General features: G+C 40.7%; 1 protein-coding gene and 1 non-coding gene across 2 annotated transcripts in view; both read left to right on the plus strand.

Moving 5' to 3' along the window:
• Positions 1-12,119: 12,119 nt before the first annotated feature.
• LOC113435364 (U5 spliceosomal RNA) lies at positions 12,120-12,237 on the plus strand. Its single transcript, XR_003373913.1, has one exon. It is a non-coding gene; the product is annotated as a U5 spliceosomal RNA (small nuclear RNA).
• A 6,474-nt stretch (positions 12,238-18,711) lies between these two features.
• The window catches only part of MAST3 (microtubule associated serine/threonine kinase 3), a 75,777-nt gene continuing 71,887 nt past the window's right edge, over positions 18,712-22,601 (plus strand). The window contains exon 1 of the mRNA XM_087922867.1: positions 18,712-18,847. Coding sequence (XP_087778993.1) covers positions 18,809-18,847 — 39 coding nt within the window. The 5' untranslated portion in view covers positions 18,712-18,808. The remainder of the gene's footprint in view (positions 18,848-22,601) is intronic.

Consider the following 22,601-nt stretch of genomic DNA (forward strand, 5'->3'; position numbering starts at 1 on the left):
TTTTTCTCTTTCACTTTGCTTTCAACAAAGTGTTGACCACAGAACCTATTGACTCAGCAGCACACACAAACACATACGTGCCACCTATCTGTGTGTGCCTTTTATGTAGTTTGTGCGTACGAGCTAATTTGCAGGAACAGCTCAGCTTCATCTTTCTCACAAAGAAAACCTACACGTGTGAGATCTAGAATGACTCTCATTCTTTCCGGGTGGATGTACACAACTTCTGAGTTGTGAGGTTTCATTTGGTAATCGTGTCATTCGCAGACTTCACCGACGTCTTAGCCTGCATATCTGTGGCCCATGGGTATTTTTAAAAGCAAGGGTTGGCTTTAAAAATGATTAGCTTTATTAGCTTTTTGTTTATGGCTTTTTAAAAAAAACCTTAAAATGTAATATGGCAAGAAATTAACAAACTGGAATCAGATTTGTGTTCAGGTTTTGAATTATGATCCCCATTAGCAGATGCACGCAATGGTGTTAACAACCATCATTGTGTGTGAATAATTACAGGTAATCTTCATGGTTTGTAAATTGCAGTCACAATATGTATTTTGCCTGGCTGCTGAACTATGGAATACATGATGGAACCATTAACCAAAGGTACTGGTTTCACACAACAGTCTAAGCCACAAAAAAACTAATAAAGCGAGTCATGTGCTGATAAACTAGTCAGTTCTTCACAAGCTCTGGTTAAACATATTGTAAATACTCAACGGCATTCATATTTTATAACCTTCTCTTCCCCAACCTTGTTTATATACCAGGTTAATCTTGAACTATCTGGAGGATAAAAGAAAGGCTACTTTGCAAAAAAACATGGAGACCAATTATTGAGCCATGGTGGTGCAGTGGTTAGAGTGTGCAGTACTTCAGGCTATTTCTTCTACCTGCAATTTGGCAGTTCAAATCTCGCCAGGCTGAAGGTTTGACTCAGCCTTCCGTCCTTCTGAGGTGGGTAAAATGAGGATCCAGATGGTTGGGGACAATAGGCTGACTCTGTGAACCACTTAAAGAGAGCTGTGAAGCACTATAAAGTGATATATAAGTCTAAGCACTATTGCTATTGCTATATGTTCTCTGTGTTATGTTTTCAGAAAGCAGAGGAATGATTCCTGTAATAATCAGCGTTTTCTTTTGGTTAAAACCAAGGAAAACATCTCATTCTATACTAGTGTTTTTTCACAAGTGGGGGGAACCCCACCTTGTTGTGGGTAGAAAGCCACATCCTTTGAATATATCAGACTTTGCAGAAAGCCTTAACTAGGTCAGAAGTGTGGTGAGTAACTTAAGCGAATCAGATTTTCCCATATGTTCCTGTCTAAAACCAGTTTATTCATTGCATTCTCGGTGGGGAGGAGATATTGGCCAGCTGGAACTGTGAGAGACTATATCAGCCAATGGCACACTTTATTTATTAATATATTAATGTATTATTTATTAAATTTATAAGCCACTCATCTCACTATCAAGCAATTTTGGATAGCTTATTTTTATTTATTAAATTTATATGTGTAGGAGAAGGCAGAGCTGGGGGCGGAATTAAATGTGTCATCAGCTTAGAGTCCTTGCCAATTTAGCACTGACTGTTACAGGTAGTCCTCAACTTACAACAGTTCACTTAGTAAACTTTTGAAATTACAACGGTGCTGAAAAAAAGTGATTTATGACCTTTTCTCACGTGACCATTGCAGCATCCCTATGGTCATGTGATCCAAATTCAGACACCTGGCCACTGACTCATATTTATGACAGTTACAAGGTCCTGGTGCCCCTTTTGGGACTCTGACAAGCAAACTCAATGGGGAAGGCAGATTCACTTAACAACCATGTTACTGTTAACGACCGCAGTGATTAATTTAACAACTGCGGCAAGAAAGGTTGTAAAATAGGGCAAAACTCACTGAACACCTGTTTTGCTAAGCAACAGAAATGTTGGGTTCAATTGCAGCCATAAGCCAAGGACCACCTGTAGTTGGCTAGATTCTTGTATATAGGCTTGAATGAATCTTCTGTGCTGCAACTTAACATACGGTCCTGATCCTTTGCGCCTCACAATATGTTTTGTTTTCTGGATTGCCGAAACTGTTACCTCTCTGATGCTTGAGGGCGAGAGACATGCCCCCACCTTGCAATTGAAAGCATGATGCCCTTGCCCCTGAAGCAGCTTTCTTTTTTAAAAAATAAAATAAACTTTATTAAAGATTAAATATATATATATATATGTTGTGACTCGGAGGTCTGAGCCTGCCTTGTTAGAAGATACAGACTTAAGCAATGAGGAAGAGAGGGATTTGGCCTCGAGGTTTGAGCCTGCTTTGCTGGAGGACACAGACTTGAGCCAGGAGGAAGAGGAGGATTTGGCTCTGAGGTTTGAGCCTGCTCTGCTGGAGGATTCGGAATCATCTTCCTCCCCAGGACCTTCCTCCCTGGTTGTGCCTCAGGTGTCGGCAGATAATCAGGAGAGAGTAGCGGAGCCTCTGGCTGAGGATCAAACTGAGGAATATTGGTTTGATGCAAGGCAAAGATGTAGACATAGATATGAAATGCAACGTAAAAGGAAATGTCAAATCAGGGACTGAGATGAGAGACTGACACGCCCCTCAGGAAATAAAAGGGGGCGTGTTAGCTCTGAATCCTCGTTTGGGACAACTTGTTTATTTGGGATAGAAGCTTTGACAAATTCTCTGTGTGGCGTTTGCCTTTGATTTATGGTCTTGTCTTGTTATCGGACTTGGCAGGCAGCTTTTGGAAGACTGCCAAGGACTTCTCCAGCCAAAGGAATTTAACTCTGTCGTTCCTGGTCCTGTCTGTTTATTTATATTCCTTTGGAAACTTGGAATCTCACCTCGTGGTCACAGGTGAGACAGAACATATATATACAATACGTAATATACAACATTTCATTGCAAACAAAATCAATATGAAAAACATAACGATTATAATATTTATATTTAAATTTATATACTTAAAAATATTGTGATTAAGTTGTTCTCTTTTTTGTTTTGTTTTCTTTCTTTCTCTTCTTTGTGTTTATATTATATGATAAAATATTCAAATGTTTATTCTATATAACCATATATTGACAAGTGTAAAGAAGAATACATATATAGAGAAAAAGTGACTGTTTATGTAATAATAATTTAATATAAGTTAAAGAATTTAATACAGATACCCTCTAAGAATTACACTGACTGACCCATCTAGGATATTGTTTGTTTTCTCCTATTAGTAAAATATTATTGTTATTAAAGATATACTGGAATATAGAACTGTAACTTTATAAATTTAAATTGACTATTAGAAATAGGAATCTAACTGTATAAGTTAATTGTTAAATAATCAACTGTTTAAACATTTAATTATTTAAAGTATTAAAGTAATTTAAAGTATTAAGGAATTAACAAATAGAAATATATAAGAATATTTAGAAGCAATAGATTGGTAAACAGTTAATATAAGTGTGGCTCTGGATATTGGGATTGATTGGTAAAACTGCATAGGTTAATTAACTTTTGAAATTTATTGAATTAATTAGGATTTAATACAAGATATAGAGCTGTAGACTGCATAGTAGAATAAGGATAGTGATAGAAATTAGAGGAACATTGAATGGTGTTGTGGGAGAAGTTAGAAAGAATATTAGGACAACAAAATAGAATACTACAAGAAATGACAAGTATTACAACAACTGCAATGGAGACTGGGAATAAAACCATCTCAGCAACAACTACAGCAATACCATCTCCATCTACACAAAGATCCATAGAAGGAATGCTTACAACAGATAAAATAATTTCTGCGATGAACACACAGACCATGTAGGCCACTTTATTATCAATACAAGAAACAATGATAAAGCTACAGGAAAATAGGACTAGGAACCATGGAGAAATGAAAATAGAAATGGAGGAAGTGAAAAGAGAAGTGAAAAATGACATTCAGAAGTTAGATGAGAAAGTGGGCCTAATTCAAGAAGTCTTACAAAAGAACGACCAAAGACTCCAAATGATCAAGAAGAGAACAGAAAAAACAGAACAGAAATTAGAGTCGGTAGATCAGAAAATAAAAGATGATAAACAACAAGAAATTTATTACAAAAAAACACATGAGAAAATTTTAGAACTAAGCAAAGAAGATATTTGTATGATAGGGGACTTCAATGCAGTCGCGGACACAAAAAAGGATTATCAAAATACTAGTAAAAGAAAGAAAAAAGAACACCCTTCCAAAAACATTTTTTAACATAGCAGAAGAACAAAATTTAGTAGGTATTTGGAGAACACACAATCCAAAAGAAAAGCAGTTCACCTTTTATTCCACTCCCCATAAATCATGGTTGAGAATTGATATGGCATAGATAAGTAAAACCCTAGTGAAAGACATAGTGCAGGTACAAATAGCACCAAATGTGTGGTCAGATAATAACCCACTAATAGTAACAGGGAAAGGCCAACAAAAACAAAGAGGGAGATGGATGCTGAACCCATAAATTCTGAGAGATAAAGAATATTTAGAAAAATTAAAAAAAGAATTAGAAATGTTTTTTGAAGTAAATATAAAAGAACACACTTTTTTACAGAATCTGTGGAACACAACGAAAGCCTAAGAGGACAAACAATTGCATATATTGCTAGAAAGAAAAAAGAAAAAGAAAGTAATGAATTACAGAATGATATCAGAAAATTGGAAAGACAAGCACAATTAACACCAGAGAATGAGCAAATCATAAGTAAATGTAGTTCAGCTAAACATAAACTGAACATATTAGAACAGGAAAGAAATTTAAGAGCCTTGAAATTAGTAAAGCAAATATTATTTTGAAAATGCAAATAAGCCAGAAAGGTGGCTTGCATATAGGTTAAGGAAGGAAAAAGAAAAAAGATGGATCCAGCAATTACAAGATAAGGAGGGAAAGATACAAAACAATATGGAAAAGAAAATAAGAAATAGTACTGGAATATTTTAGTGAACTTTATAAACAAGAAGATATGTGTGAAGAGAAAATTAAGCAATACTTAGAGGAAGAAAATATTCCAATACTAACTGAAGAAGAAAGGGAAAGATTAAATGAAGAGATTACTAAGGAGGAACTAAAAGAGGCAATGAGTAAACAAAAAAATAATAAAACCCCTGGAACAGACAGACTACCGGCAGAATTATATAAAACCTTAGGTGAAATATTTGATCCAATCCTTTTAGAAATTTATAATGAGGCAAAGCTACCAATGTCGTGGAAAGATGCGTACATTACATTAATACCGAAGGAGGGCACGGATATCACTCACATAAAAAATTATAGACCAATTTCTTTATTGAACGCCGACTACAAAATATTTATGAACATAATGGCTGAGAGATTAAAAAAATATTGAGTAGATACTTACATACAGATCAAATCAGTTTCCTACCAATAAGACAAATAAAAAACAATACAACGACAGTATTAGATGTCTTTGAGTACTACGAGGTGCAACCCAAAAAAATCAGGCCGCTTTAGTTTTTCTGGATGCTCAAAAAGCCTTCGATAAAGTGAATTGGCAATTTGTGATTCAGCAAGTAAAGGAGATGAAATTTGGGGACAAATTTAAAAAAATGTTAAGGTCAGTATACTCAAATCAAAAGGCACGTATAATAATTAATGGAGAAATGACAAATTCATTTGAGATAGGAAAAGAAGTCAGGCCAGGACGTCCATTTTCACCTCTGCTCTTTATCATGATTCTACAAATCTTGCTAAGGAGAGTTAGACGGAATTCGGAAATAAAAGGATTAAGAATTAAACAAGAAGAATACAAGGCCCAAGCGTTTGCACATGACCTTGTATTCTTCATAGAAGAACCAATAAAATCAGGACCAAATTTAATTAAAGAGATAGAGAGATATGGAGAAGTGACAGGTTTAACAATTAACAAAGACAAAACCAAAATAATAAAAAAATTAATAGAGAAACAAAAAAAAAAAAAGAAATTGGTAGAAGTAATGGGTGTACAAATTGTAAAAAAAATTAAATATCTGGGAATTTGGCGCACAGCAAGAAGTTTGACAATAAAAGAAGATAATTATGTAAAACTAGTACTAGAAATAAAAAGGGATCTAGAAAAATGGGGGAAAATACAATTATCAATGTTAGGGAGAATTACGACCATCAAAATGAACATCTTGCCAAGATTACTATTTCTTTTTCAAGCTATCCCAATTAAATTAGACAAAAAGTTTTTTAATGAATTAAATAAAATTACTATGAAATTCATTTGGTCAGGAAAAAGAGCGAGAATAAAACTAAGTGCATTACGAGATAATAGATGCAGAGGTGGATTTGGACTCCCTACCTGGAAACTATACTATAAAGCAGCAGTCTTAATATGGATTAAAGAATGGGCCAACCTGAGAAACAAAAGAATCCCAAATCTAGAAGGACATGACCTGCAGGCAGGGTGGCCTGCCATCATGTGGAACCCTGGAAACAAGAGCTATTCTTACTTTAATAGACATGTAATTCGAAGTTCATTATTGAAGATTTGGAAAGAGATTAAACATAAATATTATAGGAAGATTCCAGGGTGGGTATCCATCATGAAGGCATTGATCCACCCCAATGCTTTAGAAACCAGAAGAAAGATTAATATTATGATGTCTTAAACTCCCAAGGAAGACTAAAGACGAATCAAGAACTTAGAGAGCAGGGTATGAAAATAGAGTGGTGGCCATATTTGCAACTTAATACGAGGTATAAAAAAGATGTAGAAGAATTTGGAATTGAGGTAAAACCAAACCAATTAGATAAAATATTAGAGGGAACAGATGAAAAATTAATTTCCAAAATGTATAATTACCTAATTTGAAATGGCGGAAGAAATAGTTAAAGGCCCAATGATTACTTGGGCAAGGAATGTAGGGCACAACATTAACCTGGAAGATTGGGAAAAAAATCTGGAAACAAAATTACAAAATAACAGAATTGGTGGTCTATAAAGAGAATAAATATAAATTCTGTTACCAGTGGTATCTGGCACCCTCAAGGTTGGCGAATATGTACCCAAATTTAAGTCCGATTTGCTGGAAATGTAAGCAAACGAGGGGTACCTTCTTCCACGCTTGGTGGCTTTGCCCAAAAAGTAAAAAATACTGGGAAAAAAAATAGAATTTGGATAAAAGAAATTACAAATATTCAACTAGAATTCAAGGCTGAAATATTTTTATTGGAAATGATAAAAGGTGACTACACAAAAGAAATGAAATATTTAATTCTCCATATAATCACGGCAGCAAGAATTGCGTTGGCACAATATTGGAAAGGTGACCAAATGCCAACAAATAATTTGATAATTCAGAAGGTTCTTGATTGTGCTGAAATGGATGTGTTTACCCAAAAACTTAGGGATGAGGTAGACTCAAAATCTAATACAGTTGGAAAAAATGGTACAATTGGATCAAAGATAAAAACCAAGGAATAAAAAGATAAGGAACTGAAAAATAAAATGGTTAGATCAAAAGTATTTACCAAAAATAGAAAATGAATACTAATAAAATTGTTTTTGAGAAAAGAACACACTGTCTAAGTTGATTAGAAATATATATGTTTTATGTTTATTCCTGAAGCAGCTTTCAATCGTCAAGACAAATAGCCCTTGATAGGCCAGTCCTTCATGAATGCATCCAATCATCTTTTAAAATCACCCAGGTTGACAGCCATCTGTCAGTGCATCCTGAGGGAATGAATGCTGGAGTTTAATTCTGGATTGTGATTTCTGTTCTAAATCTCCGTCCAATCAGCTTCCTTATTCCTAGTGTTTTGAAAGAGGATAAATCACTCCTGGTTCATTTCCTCCATCTCTTCACGGTTGCATAGACCTTAATCACGTCCTCCTTCAGTCCCCCCTCCCACAAACTAAATAGTCCCTCCCCATTTTGGAAGAAGACCTCGAAGGTCCCTTTCAACTCTTGTTAAACACATGTGTATTTTATGCTCTGGACTATTGACACTGAATGCATGTAAACCCTGAAAAATATGTGGTAGCCTTGGGCAAAAGAAAGGCAGAAAAATCACTCTAGATGTAGGGACAGTGTAAAATATTAACACATGATAAATAATGGAACAATTAAAAATAATAGCACAGAGTTTTATCTCTCTCTTCCTATTTTGTTCTTTCTTTCTCTACCTTCCTCTTTCTTTCTTTCTTTCTTTCTTTCTTTCTTTCTTTCTTTCTTTCTTTCTTTCTTTCTTTCTTTCTTTCTCTTTCTTTCTCATACACATACACATACACAGACACACACACGCAGATCACTTAACAGACAAGCATTTTGGAAGCAGCTCCTTTAAATTTCTCCAAGGCTTGAGTGAATTCTCCCACCCCCTCTGTCAGACCCCACTCCTTCTCACTCCAGCACTTTAACTCACAAGGGGAAAGCGATACTTGCAGCATTCCTGGGGAATCCTTGGAGAAGTTTTTAAAAGACCTGCTTCCAAAATGCATTTCTTTTACATTGCAAAAGTGCTCCAAGGCTTGATTCACCCCCACCCCCTCTGTCAGACCACACTCCTTTTCACTCCAGACACTTTAACTCACAAGGGGAAAGTGATACTTGCAGCATCCATGCTTTTCTTCCTTTTCCCCGGGGAGAAAGAGGATGTGGGGAACGGAAAGCTAGGAGAGCGATCGCAAGTGAGCGACCGGGCGACTGGGTTGGGGGCGTGGCCAGCCAGGGATTGCCACCGGTTTGGTGACCCATGCCAAATAACCGCTACCGGTTCGCCCGAATAGGTGCGAACCGGTTGAATAGCACCTCTGATCAGAGTTGGAAGGGACCTTATAGGTCATCTAGTCCAAGCAGGAGACCCTACACCATTTCTGACAAATGGCAGTCCAATCTCTTCTTCAAAGTCTCAAGTGATGACGCTCCCACAACTTCCGAGGGCAAGCTGTTCCATTAGTTGATTGTTTTTACTGTTAGAAAGTTTCTCCTTATTTCTCCTTAAATCTCTCCTTGTTCAGTTTCCATCCATTATTCCTTGCCTGGCCTACAGGTGCTTTAGAAAATAGCTCGACCCCTTCCTCTCTGTGGCAGCCCCTCAAATATTGGAAGACTGCTATCATGTCTCCCCTGGTCCTTCTCTTCACTAGACTAGTCAAGTCCAGTTCCTGTAACCGTTCTTCATATTGGTCTCCAGTCTCCTGATCATCCTGGTTGTTCTTCTCTGTACTGTTTCTAGAGTCTCAACCTCTTTTTTATAATATGGTGACCAAAACTGGATGCAGTACTCTAGGTGTGGTCTTACTAAGGCTTTATAGAGTGGTATTAGTACCTCACTTGATCTCGATTGTATCCCTCTGTTAATGCAATTTAGGATTGTATTAGCTTAAAAAAAGGAGGGAATGGCAAATCACTTCTGCAGGAATCTTTACCAAGAAAACTGCAAGATCTCTCCAGGCAGTCAGTAGGAGTTTACAGCAACTTGAATACACAGCCACAAAAACTCCTAATGATTCCTAGCATAACATTTGCCTTTTTTTTTGCAGTTGCTGCATACTGTGCAGACTTCTGCTCCTATTACATGCAATATTGCTAACAGAAGACATCATTTATCATGTCTGTCTGTGGCAAAGTATGTAAGCCTTTCTTACATATGGTATTTGATGTATGCTTAGACATTTATTAAAAACACACAATTAGAAACAGATTTACAATAAAATAAAATAAAATCAAAAGTACCATTTATAATGTTCAAAGAGCCCCAAGTCACATTTCTGTCTCTCTCCTTCCCTGCTCCAGAGGTTAATAATACTGATCTAGTACCAGCAGCTTCCTAGTTGCCACAATAGAGTGTTGTGGCTGTTCATCAGTGGAAACCAACCTCTCAACCAAGGAAGGAGCAATGTTCCCGGAGAGTTGGAGCTATAGGTTGGGTTGGACAGAGAGATCTGTTCTTGAGATGGTGTCAAGCTCAAAGGTCCTAGAAAGACGCTTTGATCTCTGCAGGTGCAGTGAGAACAAAGCATCTCAGTCATCACCGCCGTTACATCCCCAGACAGAGCACAACCACACACCCGAATGGGTGAGTCATCCAGCAGCCTTAGTGACATTGCCAGGCACTGAAACAACTGTCAGCGGAGCAAATAGTGCCAGGAAATGGGGCCCAGCAAAGGCAACTCAATGGCAGAGAAAAACAAGATAGTTATTCTAAGTTGAAAGTCAAAACATCTGGTATAACTGGGAAATTTAACTGTAGAGTAGGAAGCAAAGCAGAAGATCTCTCACTCTCATCTATCTATCTATCTATCTATCTATCTATCTATCTATCTATCTATCTATCTATCTATCTATCTATCTATCATCTATCTATCTATCTATCTATCTATCTATCTATCTATCTATCTATCTATCTATCTATCTGTCTTTCTATCTATCTATCTATCTATCTATCTATCTATCTATCTATCTATCTATCTATCTATCTATCTATCTATCTATCTATCTATCTATCTATCTATCTATCTATCTATCTATCTATCTATCTATCTATCTATCTATCTATCTAGTCTGTCTGTCTATCTATCTATCTATCTATCTATCTATCTATCTATCTATCTATCTATCTATCTATCTATCTATCTATCTATTATCTATTCCCCACCTTTATTATTTTTATAAATAACTCAAGGCAGTGAACATACCTAACCCTTCTTCCTCCTCCTCTTATTTTCCCCACAACAACAACAATCTTGTGAGATTGAGAGTCACTGCCCAAAGTCATCCAGCCATATCTACCCTGTTTCTCCAATAATATGGCCTCCCCCAATAGGAAGTCCCAGCATGTTTTATAGGAATGAAATGAAATTCAGCCCCTCCCCCCCAAATTAAGGCCTATATTAAAACATGCGAAATGGGGGAGGAATGGTGGGGGGGCTTGCCGTTAGGAAGTACTTTTGTTGCACACCCGGATATGGTGCTGCCTGCGTTGACCCCGATACGAAGTGCCCCACCAACACCGAGGTCAATATCCAAGCCATCGCTGCCTGCCCGCCCAAAGATGCAAGGGCGGGGGGAATTAAGTCACCCCCGAAAAGGCGGCCTAGCCATTTTTTCGGGGCTCAAAAAAAAAAAATAAGACCCAGCCTTATTATATGAGAAACACGGTATCTATCTATCTATCTATCTATCTATCTATCTATCTATCTATCTATCTATCTATCTATCTATCTATCATTGTCTTTCTAGCTATCTATCCATCCATCCATCCATCCATCCATCTATCGCTATTAATGACATTTAGAAACTGCCCATTTCCCACACAGAGGGACCCTGGATAGTGTATAATTCTGTTAAAAGCATATAACATATAAAAAAATGAATGTAAAAATTTAAAATGGGGCAAGAATAGTTAAAAATGGTGATATCAAAGTTAATTTAAAGGCAGGGGAAAGGCTTTCAGGGCACTAACCAGTTCTACGACGGTGTGTTCTGCTGTGAGTTCCAAGCAAGATGGCATAGCCAGGTTTTCAGATATTTTCTAAAGGCTAAGAGATTGAGGAAATTCAAAGTTTTGAAGGCAAATACTTTTCCTCCCAACAATCTAAAAGACACATCTCTGCACAGACATCATCAGTTGGGCAAGACCAAAACCAAACTGCCTATATACTCTGTGAGCAGAGATGGAAAAATTCTATTCTGTCAGCAAAAAAACAAAAACAAAACAAAACCTGCTAATTCCAGTTTAGATCATGTACTATTTTGGGGAGGGGGGGAGGGGAAGTGAAACTAAAGAAAAACAAGTACATGCTGAATATTAAAAATAGATTTAATGGACTGGAAATTGATAAATAAAATGCTTGAAGAAACCTGGAATGAAATTCAAAACCTCATCAAAATGTAGGAGACATCCTGAAACAAACAAAAACAAAAGAAGGCAAAATAGCTGTTAACTTTTTGAAAGTATTTTTAAAAAAGTGACAGAAAGAAAAAGCAACTGAGACAGACGATTATTTACTCAAACACTGAGTTCCAGAGAATAAGAAGAGACACGGAATTACTTTACATTTACAGAAGCAATGCAAAGAAACGGAGGTCAACAGTTGAATGAGAAAGATCAAGTAGAATAATCTAGGGAAACATTATATGTACTCTGGTTTCTCTTTGAATCATATAAAATGTTTATCTTTTACTAAAGATTTCCACGGAGAGGAACATAAATGATCTTGGAACTACTTTTTTTGAAACTTTATGCTATCCAAGTGAGATGGATGCCCATATAGATTGATAAATAAAGAAAATAAACTTTATGCAAAGATGAGCATCATAAAAATCAAAAAAGCTTTAAAAAGCTATTGAAGATACAAAAAATGGATTGTAATAAATGAAACTGGGCAAAATGTCTGAGTTGATAATAGATATGAAGGTTTGATCACTGAATATCAAGAATGAACACCAGATCCATACATGTAGACTTCAAACCAGCTACTTTATTGTTGCATGCTATTTTACAGGAATCTCCTCAGACTGGCAGCTTTCCCCTGGGAAAGATTAGATAAGGCTCAAAGACAATTGTGAAAGTAGGTGGTCAGACCTTGCCCTCTTGTGTTTATGTAACGGGTTCAGACTAATTCTCCCTTTGAGCCCTGCTCCCAAACCAGACAATTGCTCTCCAATATTGATATCCACAAGGTATGGTTTAAAAAAGGCAAAGGTGTCAGCTACAATGGTGCAAATGAAGTTCTATCTGTTGTTTATATCCATCACAAATCTTGACTTTTTAAAACCATACCCTGTGGGCACCCCTTGAATCAGTGGGGGGGATTCAAATTTTTTTACTGCTGGTTCTGTGGGCGTGGCTTGGTGGGCGTGGCTTGGTGGGCGTGGCAGGGGAAGGATACTGCAAAAGCCCCATTCCCTCCCCACCCCACTAACCTGCTTTCCAGCTCCGTTCTCCTATGCAGGTCAACAAAAGAAGACCCAGTCGATCAGCTGGGACTAATGAGGCAGAGAATAGATGAGGGCAGGGCCTGTCAGAGATTGTATTTGCCGGTTCTCCGAACTACCCAAAATTTCCGCTACCAGTTCTCCAGAATTGGTCAGAACCTGCTGAATACCACCTCTGCCTGGAATTAGAGATGAACATCCTGGAAAGTGAGGTTAAATTGGGCCTAGAAAATACAGTATGGAGGGGGTCTTCAATCTAAAACCCTTCATTTAGTGACAGTTCAAATTGCAATAGCACTGAAAAGGGTAATTTACAACCACTCCCCACGCTTACGACCATTGCAGCATCCCCACAGCTATGTGATCAAGATTTGGCAATCAGCATTTATGATGATTGCATCGTCCTGGGGTCATGTGATCATCATTTGCAACCTTCCCAGCCAGCTTCTCACTAGCAAAGTCAATGGGAAAAGTTGGACTTGTTTAACAACATCGGATTTATTTTAAAACTGCAGTGATTCACTTAACGACTATGACAAAGGAGGTTGTAAAATCAGGCACACCTTCCTTAACAATCGTCATTGCTTAATAACAGAAATTCCGGTCCCAAGTTTGGTTGTAAGTCAAGGCCTACCTGTGTTAGGAACAAAGCTGCAGGTGTTCTTATAAGAAGTGCAGGTGATGTGATATAGTTTGTTGGCAAGTATAGAAAATACAGCAGTGACCAAGGGACAGAAAGGACCAATTGATATTCCAATATCTAAGAATGACAGTACTAAAGAACACTCAAACAATCAAACTGTGCTTATTTCATAGTTAATAAGATAATGCTCAAAAGTGCAATCCAGATTTTAAAAATCTAGAACAGGGGTCTGCAACCTTAAACACTCAAAGAGCCATTTGTTCCCATTTCCCCCAGAAAAGAAAACACCGGTAGCCTCAAAACCTGGGTGGGCATGGCCAATTGAATGTCACTCCCACCCAGTCACATGACACCCTCCCACCATGCCTACCTAGGTTTTGTGGCTCCTGGTGTTTTCTGTGGGAAATGGGTCTCTCTCTCTCTCTCTCCCTCCCTCCCTCATTTCTCTTTTTTTGTGGTTGATCTTCTCAGGCCAGGCAAGGAGTGACTGGGAGGGGAGGGTGAGGGGTGGGGCCAGCCAGTGGAGGGATCACACAACAGGGAGCCACAGCAGAGGGCCCAAAGAGCCACATGCAGCTCCAGAGCTGTGGGTTCCTGACACCTAATCTAGAATGGTTTACAAGCTGATTTTAGAAGTGTTGGGGAAACTAAAGCAGGGCAGCCTGCTTTCAGAAATTGTGGGTGCTTCATCAGTGGAGTTTTTAAAGAAAAGACTGGACAGCTACTTGTCTGAAATTGTATTGGGTGTCCTGCTTGAGCAGTGGGTTGGACTAGAAGACCTCCAAGGTTCTTTTCAGCTCTATTCTGATTTATTGACCTGTGATCACATTGCTAACATCCAAACAGTAATAGGAAAGACAAAGGAACTCCCCCAAATATCCAGTTTTGCCTTACTGATTATAGATAACCCTCTTAACTGTGTAGACTACAATAAATATGAGTCTTTGTGTCATTCCGAATGGAAGTTATGTATTATATTGAATGTTACAATTTTAGGGAAAAGATATAAAGGCGTCATACTCCAATCAGTAACTACAGGAGAAATCTTGTTTAATGAGAAAAGATAATAGACAATTGAAACAGGACAGACAAAAAATATAAATATAACGATCTCAATTGAGACGAAATAAATATAATAAAATTGAGGAAATTAAAAGAGGGGAAAAGCTATGTAGAAAATGTAAAATTGCAATAAGATATGGAATAGAATATAAAAATGAGCATGAATCTGAAATTGTGTCTGCATGAAGAAATGTAACCCGGGATTATGCTGCTTTCAAAAAAGATGTTTTAATTGTGTTTCTTTCTTTTTGTGAAAGCTCAAATAAAATTTACAAAAAAAAAAAAAAAGCTGATGCCAAACTCCTTTGATCCTTTGCCCACTGGAGACTAAGAATATGGAGAAATTAAACATTTCAAACTGAGAAAGGAGTGTAGGGTTGTATAACACCCATTTACTAATTTAATACATGAAGAATATATTATAATAAAAAAGGCTGAACTACAAGCCACTGAAATTAAAACTTCCAGGAGACACATCAGCAGCAACCTCAGAAATGCTATGATACCACTTGAACAGCTAAAGCAATGATGGTGAACCTTTTTCTTGTGGTGTGCTGAAAGTGTGCACGCCGGCCCCCTGCACAATGCAGTACACCCCGCCTCCCTGCACATGCACATGCAACACCCCCGCCCCCTTACTTGCACTGCGCATGTGTGTGCCTCCCAGCTGATTTTCAGCCCGTTTGAGGCCGTTTTCACCCTTCCGGTGGCTCGAGGGAAGCCTCTGCAGCCTCGGGAGGCTGAAAAACAGGCCTTCCAGAAATACCAGAAGTGCCCATTTTCAGCCTCCTCTGGAGTCTGGGGGAGGCCATTTTCGCCCTCCCAGAGGATTGAGGGAAGCCTCTGGAGCCTCAGGAGGCTGAAAATAGGCCCTCCGAAGGCTGAAAATGGGCACTTCTGGTATTTACGGAAGGCCTGTTTTTTGGCCTCCCGAGGCTGCAGAGGCTTACCTCAAACCTCCAGGAGGGCAAAAACAGCCTCAGACAGGCTAAATATTAGCTGGGAGGTGTGCGCATGTGCAGTGCAGGTATGTTTGGCTGGGGCTCACGTGCCCGCATAAATGGCTCTGCGTGCCACCTGTGGCACACGTGCCATAGGTTCGCCATCATGGAGCTAAAGGCAAGGAAGATCCAAGAAATCTCTTGTTGAAGGTAAAGAAAGACTGTTGGCTGGTTAATCTACTATGTTCTATTATGTCAATTGAAAACATCAACCGAGTACAGTTAGCAGGAAGTAGTAGAAACTTAGCTTCAAAAATGGACAGGAATGGCAACTGTGATTATGAAATAAAAACACATCTATTACTTGGGAGACTATGAAAATTGTAATCAAGTGCACTGCGGAGACATTTTACCTACCAAAAAGGCATGTATTATCAAGGTTATTGGTTGTTGTCTTTTATTGTAACGTAAGGCTGGAAAGCTGGATCCATAGAAAAACTACATGAAAAAGAATTAGTGCTGGTTTCAGACTGAGAGTGACACTGACTAGTGCCCAAAGTCACACAATTGGCTTTCATACCTAAGGTGGGACTGGAATTCACAGTCTCCAGGTTTCTAGGATTTTGTGGGGCTAGGAAATTTTGGAGACTATATTTGATGGATAAGAACAAATAATGTCTGATTTGTTTTTCCTGTACAGTATCCAGAGTGTTTTTATTTTGTTGTACACTGATTGGGAAGGTTTATAAGTACAATAAATACATAAATACAGCTGTGGGTTGCTACCGGTTCGCACCGGTTCAGGCGAACCGGTTGTTAATTTTATGGCCAGTTCAGCGAACTGGCAAATCCCACCCCTGGCTGGCCCTGCCCACCCTGCCCCTCCCTGGAGTCCCCATGTGGTCCATTTTGGATTGCAGGTAAGTGCAGGGCCTGTGTGGAGGTTCAGGGAGGGTGAAAAATGGGCCTCCCAGAAGAGAGCCTCCGGAGCCCAGGGAGGGTGAAAACGGCCCCCCTGCAGCCCGTTTTTGCTCCCAGAGTGGTGCAGGAGGCTGACTAGGCCATGACCCCCATGGCCACACCCAGCCAGCAACAGGCAGAGAACCAGTTGTTAAATTATTTGAAGCCCACCCCTGGATAAATACTGAATTAAGCAAAACTAGACTGCTTACTGGAAGCACTAAGACCAAAGCTAAAGCTTCGTTACTTTGGACACAGAAAACAAAGGCAAAAGTCACTGGAGGAGATTCTTTTGCTTGGAAAAATGTAAAGCCACTGAAAACGAATCCAACAGAAAGGTGGGGAAAGAACTATGGCTGGTGACTCAAGGAGGCGCTTATGAGAACTTAGTAAAATAGTTACTGATTTGGGGAAACGATGTCACAAAAATGAGAAATAGCTGAATGAATGAGCAACAACTTAAACAAACTTGGGTTCTGGCCTGAGCTGACAATTTGGGGAGGGGGAGGAATTGCCTTTTCCAGCAGGCTACTTGAAAGACCAATGTGTAGCTCAAGTTTAATCCGATAGACCTCAGAAGGCAGAGGTTTCCTCAAAATGATGGCTTTTGAGATGGAAACTGAAACTGCTTTTTGCTAAGCCAGCTCCCCAAGAATCTAACCAGCTTCCCCCCCTTTTACTGCCCTTCATCTGTATTCAGGCTGCAATTCTCATTGGCTATGCTGTCTTAAAATATTAGAAACTGTAATCTCAAACCATCAGATTCAGATTCTGATATATTGGCTAGTGACACAATGAAAGCTATAGAGGTAGCCCTGTATTGCATTTGTTCAGTGAACATTCAAAGATGCAGAGGCACTGAAAAAAGTGACGTCTGACCATGTTTCACACTTACGACAGTTGTTGCAGCATCCCCAGGGTCACGTGATCCAAAATTCATATGCTTGGCAATTGGCTTATATTTGTGACAGTTGTAGTGTCCCAGAGTCACGTGATCACCTTTTGCGACTTTCTGACGAGCAAAGTTAATGGGGAAACCAGATTCACTTAACAACTGTGGTACTAATTTAACAACTGCAGTGATTCACTTAACAACTCTGGCAAGAGAGGTCATCAAATGGGGCGCAACTGTCTTGCTTAGGAATAGAAATTTTGCGCTCCATTGTGGTCAAAAGTTGAGGCCTACCTGTATTGTGCACAATGAATTGGGTTATTCTCACGCTTCTGTTGCAAGAGAGGCAGGAAGGATTGGTCAACTGAGGGGTCCCTGAGATTGCAGTCAGGGCACCAGCAGCTCTTATTTGGGGAGAATCACCCTGGTCTGATTCTGCCTCTTTCGAAAACAGTAACTGTGAGAGAGATCTTACACCAGTCGGGTGAACGATCACTTAAATATGAGCCAGCAGTGTGCGGCGGCAGCTGAAAAAGCAAATGTGATCCTTGGTTGCATAAACAGAGGCACAGAATCAAAATTACATGAAGTATCAGCACCGCTTTAACAAAGTCTTGGTCAGGCCATGCCTGGAAAACTGCATCCAGATTTGGTCACCACATTACAAAAAAGATGTTGAGACTTTGGAAAAAGTGCAGAGAAGAGCAACAAGGATGATTAAGGGACTGGAGGCTGAAACAGATGAAGAACAGTTGCAGGAATTGGGTATGGCCCGTCTAGAGAAAAGAAGGACTAGGGATGACCGTGATAGCAGTCTTCCAGTATTTGAGGGGCCATCCCAAAGAAGAAGGGGCCAACTTATTAGGGCAGGGCAAGAAACAATGGATGGAGACTAATCCAGGAGACAGCAACCTGGAATTAAGGAGAAATTTCCTCACAGTGAGAGCAATTAACCAGTGGAACAGCTTGCCTTCGGAAGTTGTGGGTGCTTCATCACCCGAGGCTTTTAAGAAGAGACCGGACAGCCACATGTCTGAAATGGAATGGGGTCTCCCGCTTGAGCAGGGGGTTGGACTAGAAGACCTCCAAGGTCCCTTCCATCTCTATTCTGATTGCAGGGATCCTTGGCAATCTCAGTTCTCTATCCCTACGGCTGCCTCGAGCCTGTCTCTGCCTCTGTCCCCCCACCCCCTTGCCGGCAGCTCCAAGTCTCGCTTTCTCCACAAGGGAAAGATCAGATCAGCTGATTCCCCACCAGCCAATGCAGGCCGGGGGATTTCCGCCTCCCGCACGGTCCGGCCTCTCCTCCAAGCGTCGGGACCCCTTTCCACCCTGCGGACGAGCTCGAAGAGGCATGGAGGAGGAGGAGGAGGAACAGGAAGAGGAGGCAGCATGGACGAATCCAGCATCTTGAGGCGCCGAGGGCTGCAGGTGAGGAGGGTGGGGAGTGGAGATCCATCGCGGGCAGGTACGGATGGGGCAGAAGCTAAGAAAACCGGAACCCTGTTGCAGGATACGCCGGGGAGGGAAGGATCTCCCTCGGTTCCTAGCGGAAAGACCACGAGGCGCGCCAGCAGATCTCCTTGTCTCTTTTCTCTTGCACACACCGATCTGCTGCGCTTTGCAGGGTATGCTTCAGGGAGGGAGCCCAATTGATTGTCGGGGCGCGGAGGGAGGCAGCAGAAGGTGAGTGTGCAAGGAAGGCACTGAGAAGGTGACTGGATGGGCGAGTGCGTCCACACCAGCGTGGGCATCTTTTCGCCGGGAAGAGCTCGGCGGAGCAAGGTTGCAAAAAAGCAAAAAAAAAAAAAAAAGCGGGGCGTGTTTCGTGCCGGCTGGACCTTCCCAACGACTGACGGTAAGGGGCGCTAGTGAGCTGCAGCGAAAAAAAAAGAAGCAACTCGGTCCTCTTTCTTTCCGCTTCATCCCCCGCCCGATCTGCTCCTGCGTTGGGCAAGCGGGATCGGGGTGCCTCCGGCTGCCTCGAAACCCTCGGTGGCTTTCTGCCGCGTCCTGCTTTTTATGGGGCTCCCCATCGGGGCTGCGCCGTAATGAAGAACACGCCTCGAAGTGGATAGAAGAAGAAAAAAAATCCACAGAAAACACAGAAGCGCAGGGAATGTTGTGGCGATCCACCCTTAAGACGAGAAACATGCTGGAATTCTGGAGGAACGGGAAGGAAATTCCTGGTTTCTTAGCGGCTTTGAGAATTTGGCTCAAATTCCGGTGTTTCTCGGGCAGCGGCGAAATAGAGAAGATTTGGCCGCTTCAGTTAAGGTGGTGGTGGGGACGACTGAGCCATCTCCAAATACTCTCTGTTATCCACTATTTGAGAAGAGTCTTTTTTGACGTGAATCCCGCCCCTTTGGAATATAATGACCCTCAAGGTGAGACCTGCCTCCTCCTCACTTTCTTGGCCTTCCAAAAGGGCCTGGACACCTGACTCTGCTAATTGGCCTGGTGCCCCAGGAAGCATCTCACTCAGGAGGAAGTGGCTAGTACATTAAGAAGAATCCCTTCTTCTTAATGTGAGGGGTTGGACTAGATGACCTATAAGGTCCCTTTGTTTAACGTCCTAAGTCAGGGGTCTCCAACCTTGGCAACTTTAAGACTTGTGGACTTCAACCCTTGTGGAGTTGAAGTCCACAAGTCTTAAATTTGCCAAGGTTGGAGACCCCTAAGTCATCAAAGTATTTGCTCTGTAAATATTCACCAGGAATAGATCTTTTTCAATCATTTACTCTTTGTTCATTTAAAGCTCCCCCCCCCCCAAAAAAATGCAGGCAGGGGCCTGAAACTGCATATTCAGCAATATTTTTAAATGCCAATAACTTTCGATAACTGAAACTGGATAATCAGAACTGCTGTGAAAAAGCTAAAATCAGGCTAAATGATGTAGCTCCAGAAATGCATGTTTCCTTATTTATTACATTATTATGCCGCCCATCCCACTGTCGAATGACTTTGGGTGGCTCACCGTGTCATAAAACAACCATGTAAAACCCTGAGCGTGTTGAAGACATTAAAAATGAAAAAGGTTAAAAGTTAACAAAAAGTAGATAAGAAAGGAACAAATACATAAATGGGGTGGGAATGGGATTTTAACAGATTAACAGATGGCATTTTGCAGTAACTTTCCCCTGCCATGCCCACCAAGCCACACCCATCAAGCCAAGCCACGCCCACAGAACCAGTAGTTAAAAAAAATGAATCCCACCACTATTCTAGGAGCTCCAAGAACGGTGCACACTGCTGCATTCTATGCCAGCTGTAGCATCCAAATATCTTCAAGGATAGCCCCATGTAGAGTGCGTTGCAGTAGTCCAAACAGGAGATGACCAGGGCATGAGAGACAAAGGCCTTGGAGAGAGCCTGCATTAATTAAAACCTGCTTTCCAGTTCCACTTGCTCCTGAGTTTAGAACGACAGATGGCTTGAGGCAAAGCCATCAGAATAGATCCTGAAGCAGCCAGTCCGACCAGGTGGTATTGCCCGTTCTTCCAACACTGAAGCAAATCTGCCAGTTCTCCAGGACCTGGTCAGAACAGTTGAGTACCACCTCTAGGAGAAATGTAGCCAGAAAGATGAAAGGAATGAAAGAGAATGTGATAATGAGTTTCAAATTAGGTAACATCATCAGTGTTAATGGTTGCATGCTGGCTGGGGAATTCTGGGAGTTGAAGTCCACAAATCTTAAAAGTTGCCAAGTTTGGAGACTCCTGGGATAGAAAACCGGAAGATCCACGGGGCCAGTGGGATGGTATAGCAAGCATGGCTAAAATGTTTGACAGTAACAATGGCCGAAGGGTCTCAGGTTTAGATCCCAGATTTGTGCTTTATATGCATGCTGGGCACCTCTCTGGTTGGGATTTTTGGAAGCTATGGTCCAAATGTATCAGAAAAGGCCCAGTTTGGGAAAGTTTAGCTAATCTACTTTGCATATTTGTGACAAAAATGTGAGACATGATAGCCTACATTTGAAAACTTCTTTCCCCTGAAGTGATGGGAATCTCCTTCTGCTAGTCAGTCAGCGCACTGATGATGTTGCCTAGTTGGGTGATAAAACATCTGTAAACAAACAACTAAGCTTCCATAGTCAATCAACATGGGAACTTATTTTTTCCCCCTCAAAGGCTACATTCATTGAAAAGCGGTGTTTATTTACCATAACTAGACTAAGAGATCCAGAGGAGAAATACAGATAATTACACCTCTTTGCTGCCATCTAGTGCCCATATAGATTTGCTCAGGCAAGATACCATATAGCAGAGATCCTCAACCCCCAGGCCGCATCTGTGGCCTGCTAGGAACTGGGTCACGCAGCTGGAAGTGAGCTATGGGCAAAACTGTGTGGGATCTAGGTTTCACATTCCTCCTCATCCATACCCTTTCCCCTGGCCCATGGAAAAATTGTCTTCCACGAAACCCATCCCTGGTGCCAAAAAGGTTCAGGAGCGCTGCCCTAAAGCATACCGTTCATGATTTATCTGTCAAAAACTCCATACTGTTGGGTGAAGTTAATGATGAATATGAGTGGGATTATCACATTCTCTTTCTTCCCTTTCTCTTCTTTCTGCCACTTGGCTCCAGAGGTGGTATTCAGCCGGTTCTGACCAGGTCTGGAGAACCGGTAGTGGTCATTTTCAGTAATTCGAAGAACCAGCAAATACCACCTCGGACTGGCCCCGCCCCCATCTATTCTTCTTTGGTTGCCCTGCACAGGAGAACGGAACTGGAAAGCAGGTTAGTGGGGTGGGGAGGGAATGGAGATTTTACAGTATCCTTCCCCTGCCACGTCCATCAAGCCACGCCCGCAGAACTAGTAGTAAAAAAATTTGAATCCCACCACTGCTTGCCTTCCTTTTTCTCTCCACCAGGCATCTAAAGCAATAACTGATCACAGGCAGACTGCTTCTGAATTTAAGCCAACTATCCTTGTTAAATGCGTTGTTCTTACTCAGGGTGAAGTCCCAACAGTGCTTTTCCAAAAGGCAACTGGACTTTCTTGGTTTTTCCCTTGAAAATGTTTTGCTTCTCATCCAAGAAGCTTGTTGGATGAGAAGTGAAACATTTTCAGGGGAAAAAAAGAAACTAAGAAAGTCCAGATGCCTTTTGAAAAAGCACTTTGGGAGCAACCATGACCTCGATCAGGAGTGTCAAACTCACGTAGTCATGGCGGCATCAC

This window comes from Pseudonaja textilis, chromosome 1 (genome assembly GCF_049901715.1).
Source record: "Pseudonaja textilis isolate UNSWEBS1 chromosome 1, rPseTex1.2, whole genome shotgun sequence".
NCBI classification, from domain to species: domain Eukaryota; kingdom Metazoa; phylum Chordata; class Lepidosauria; order Squamata; family Elapidae; genus Pseudonaja; species Pseudonaja textilis.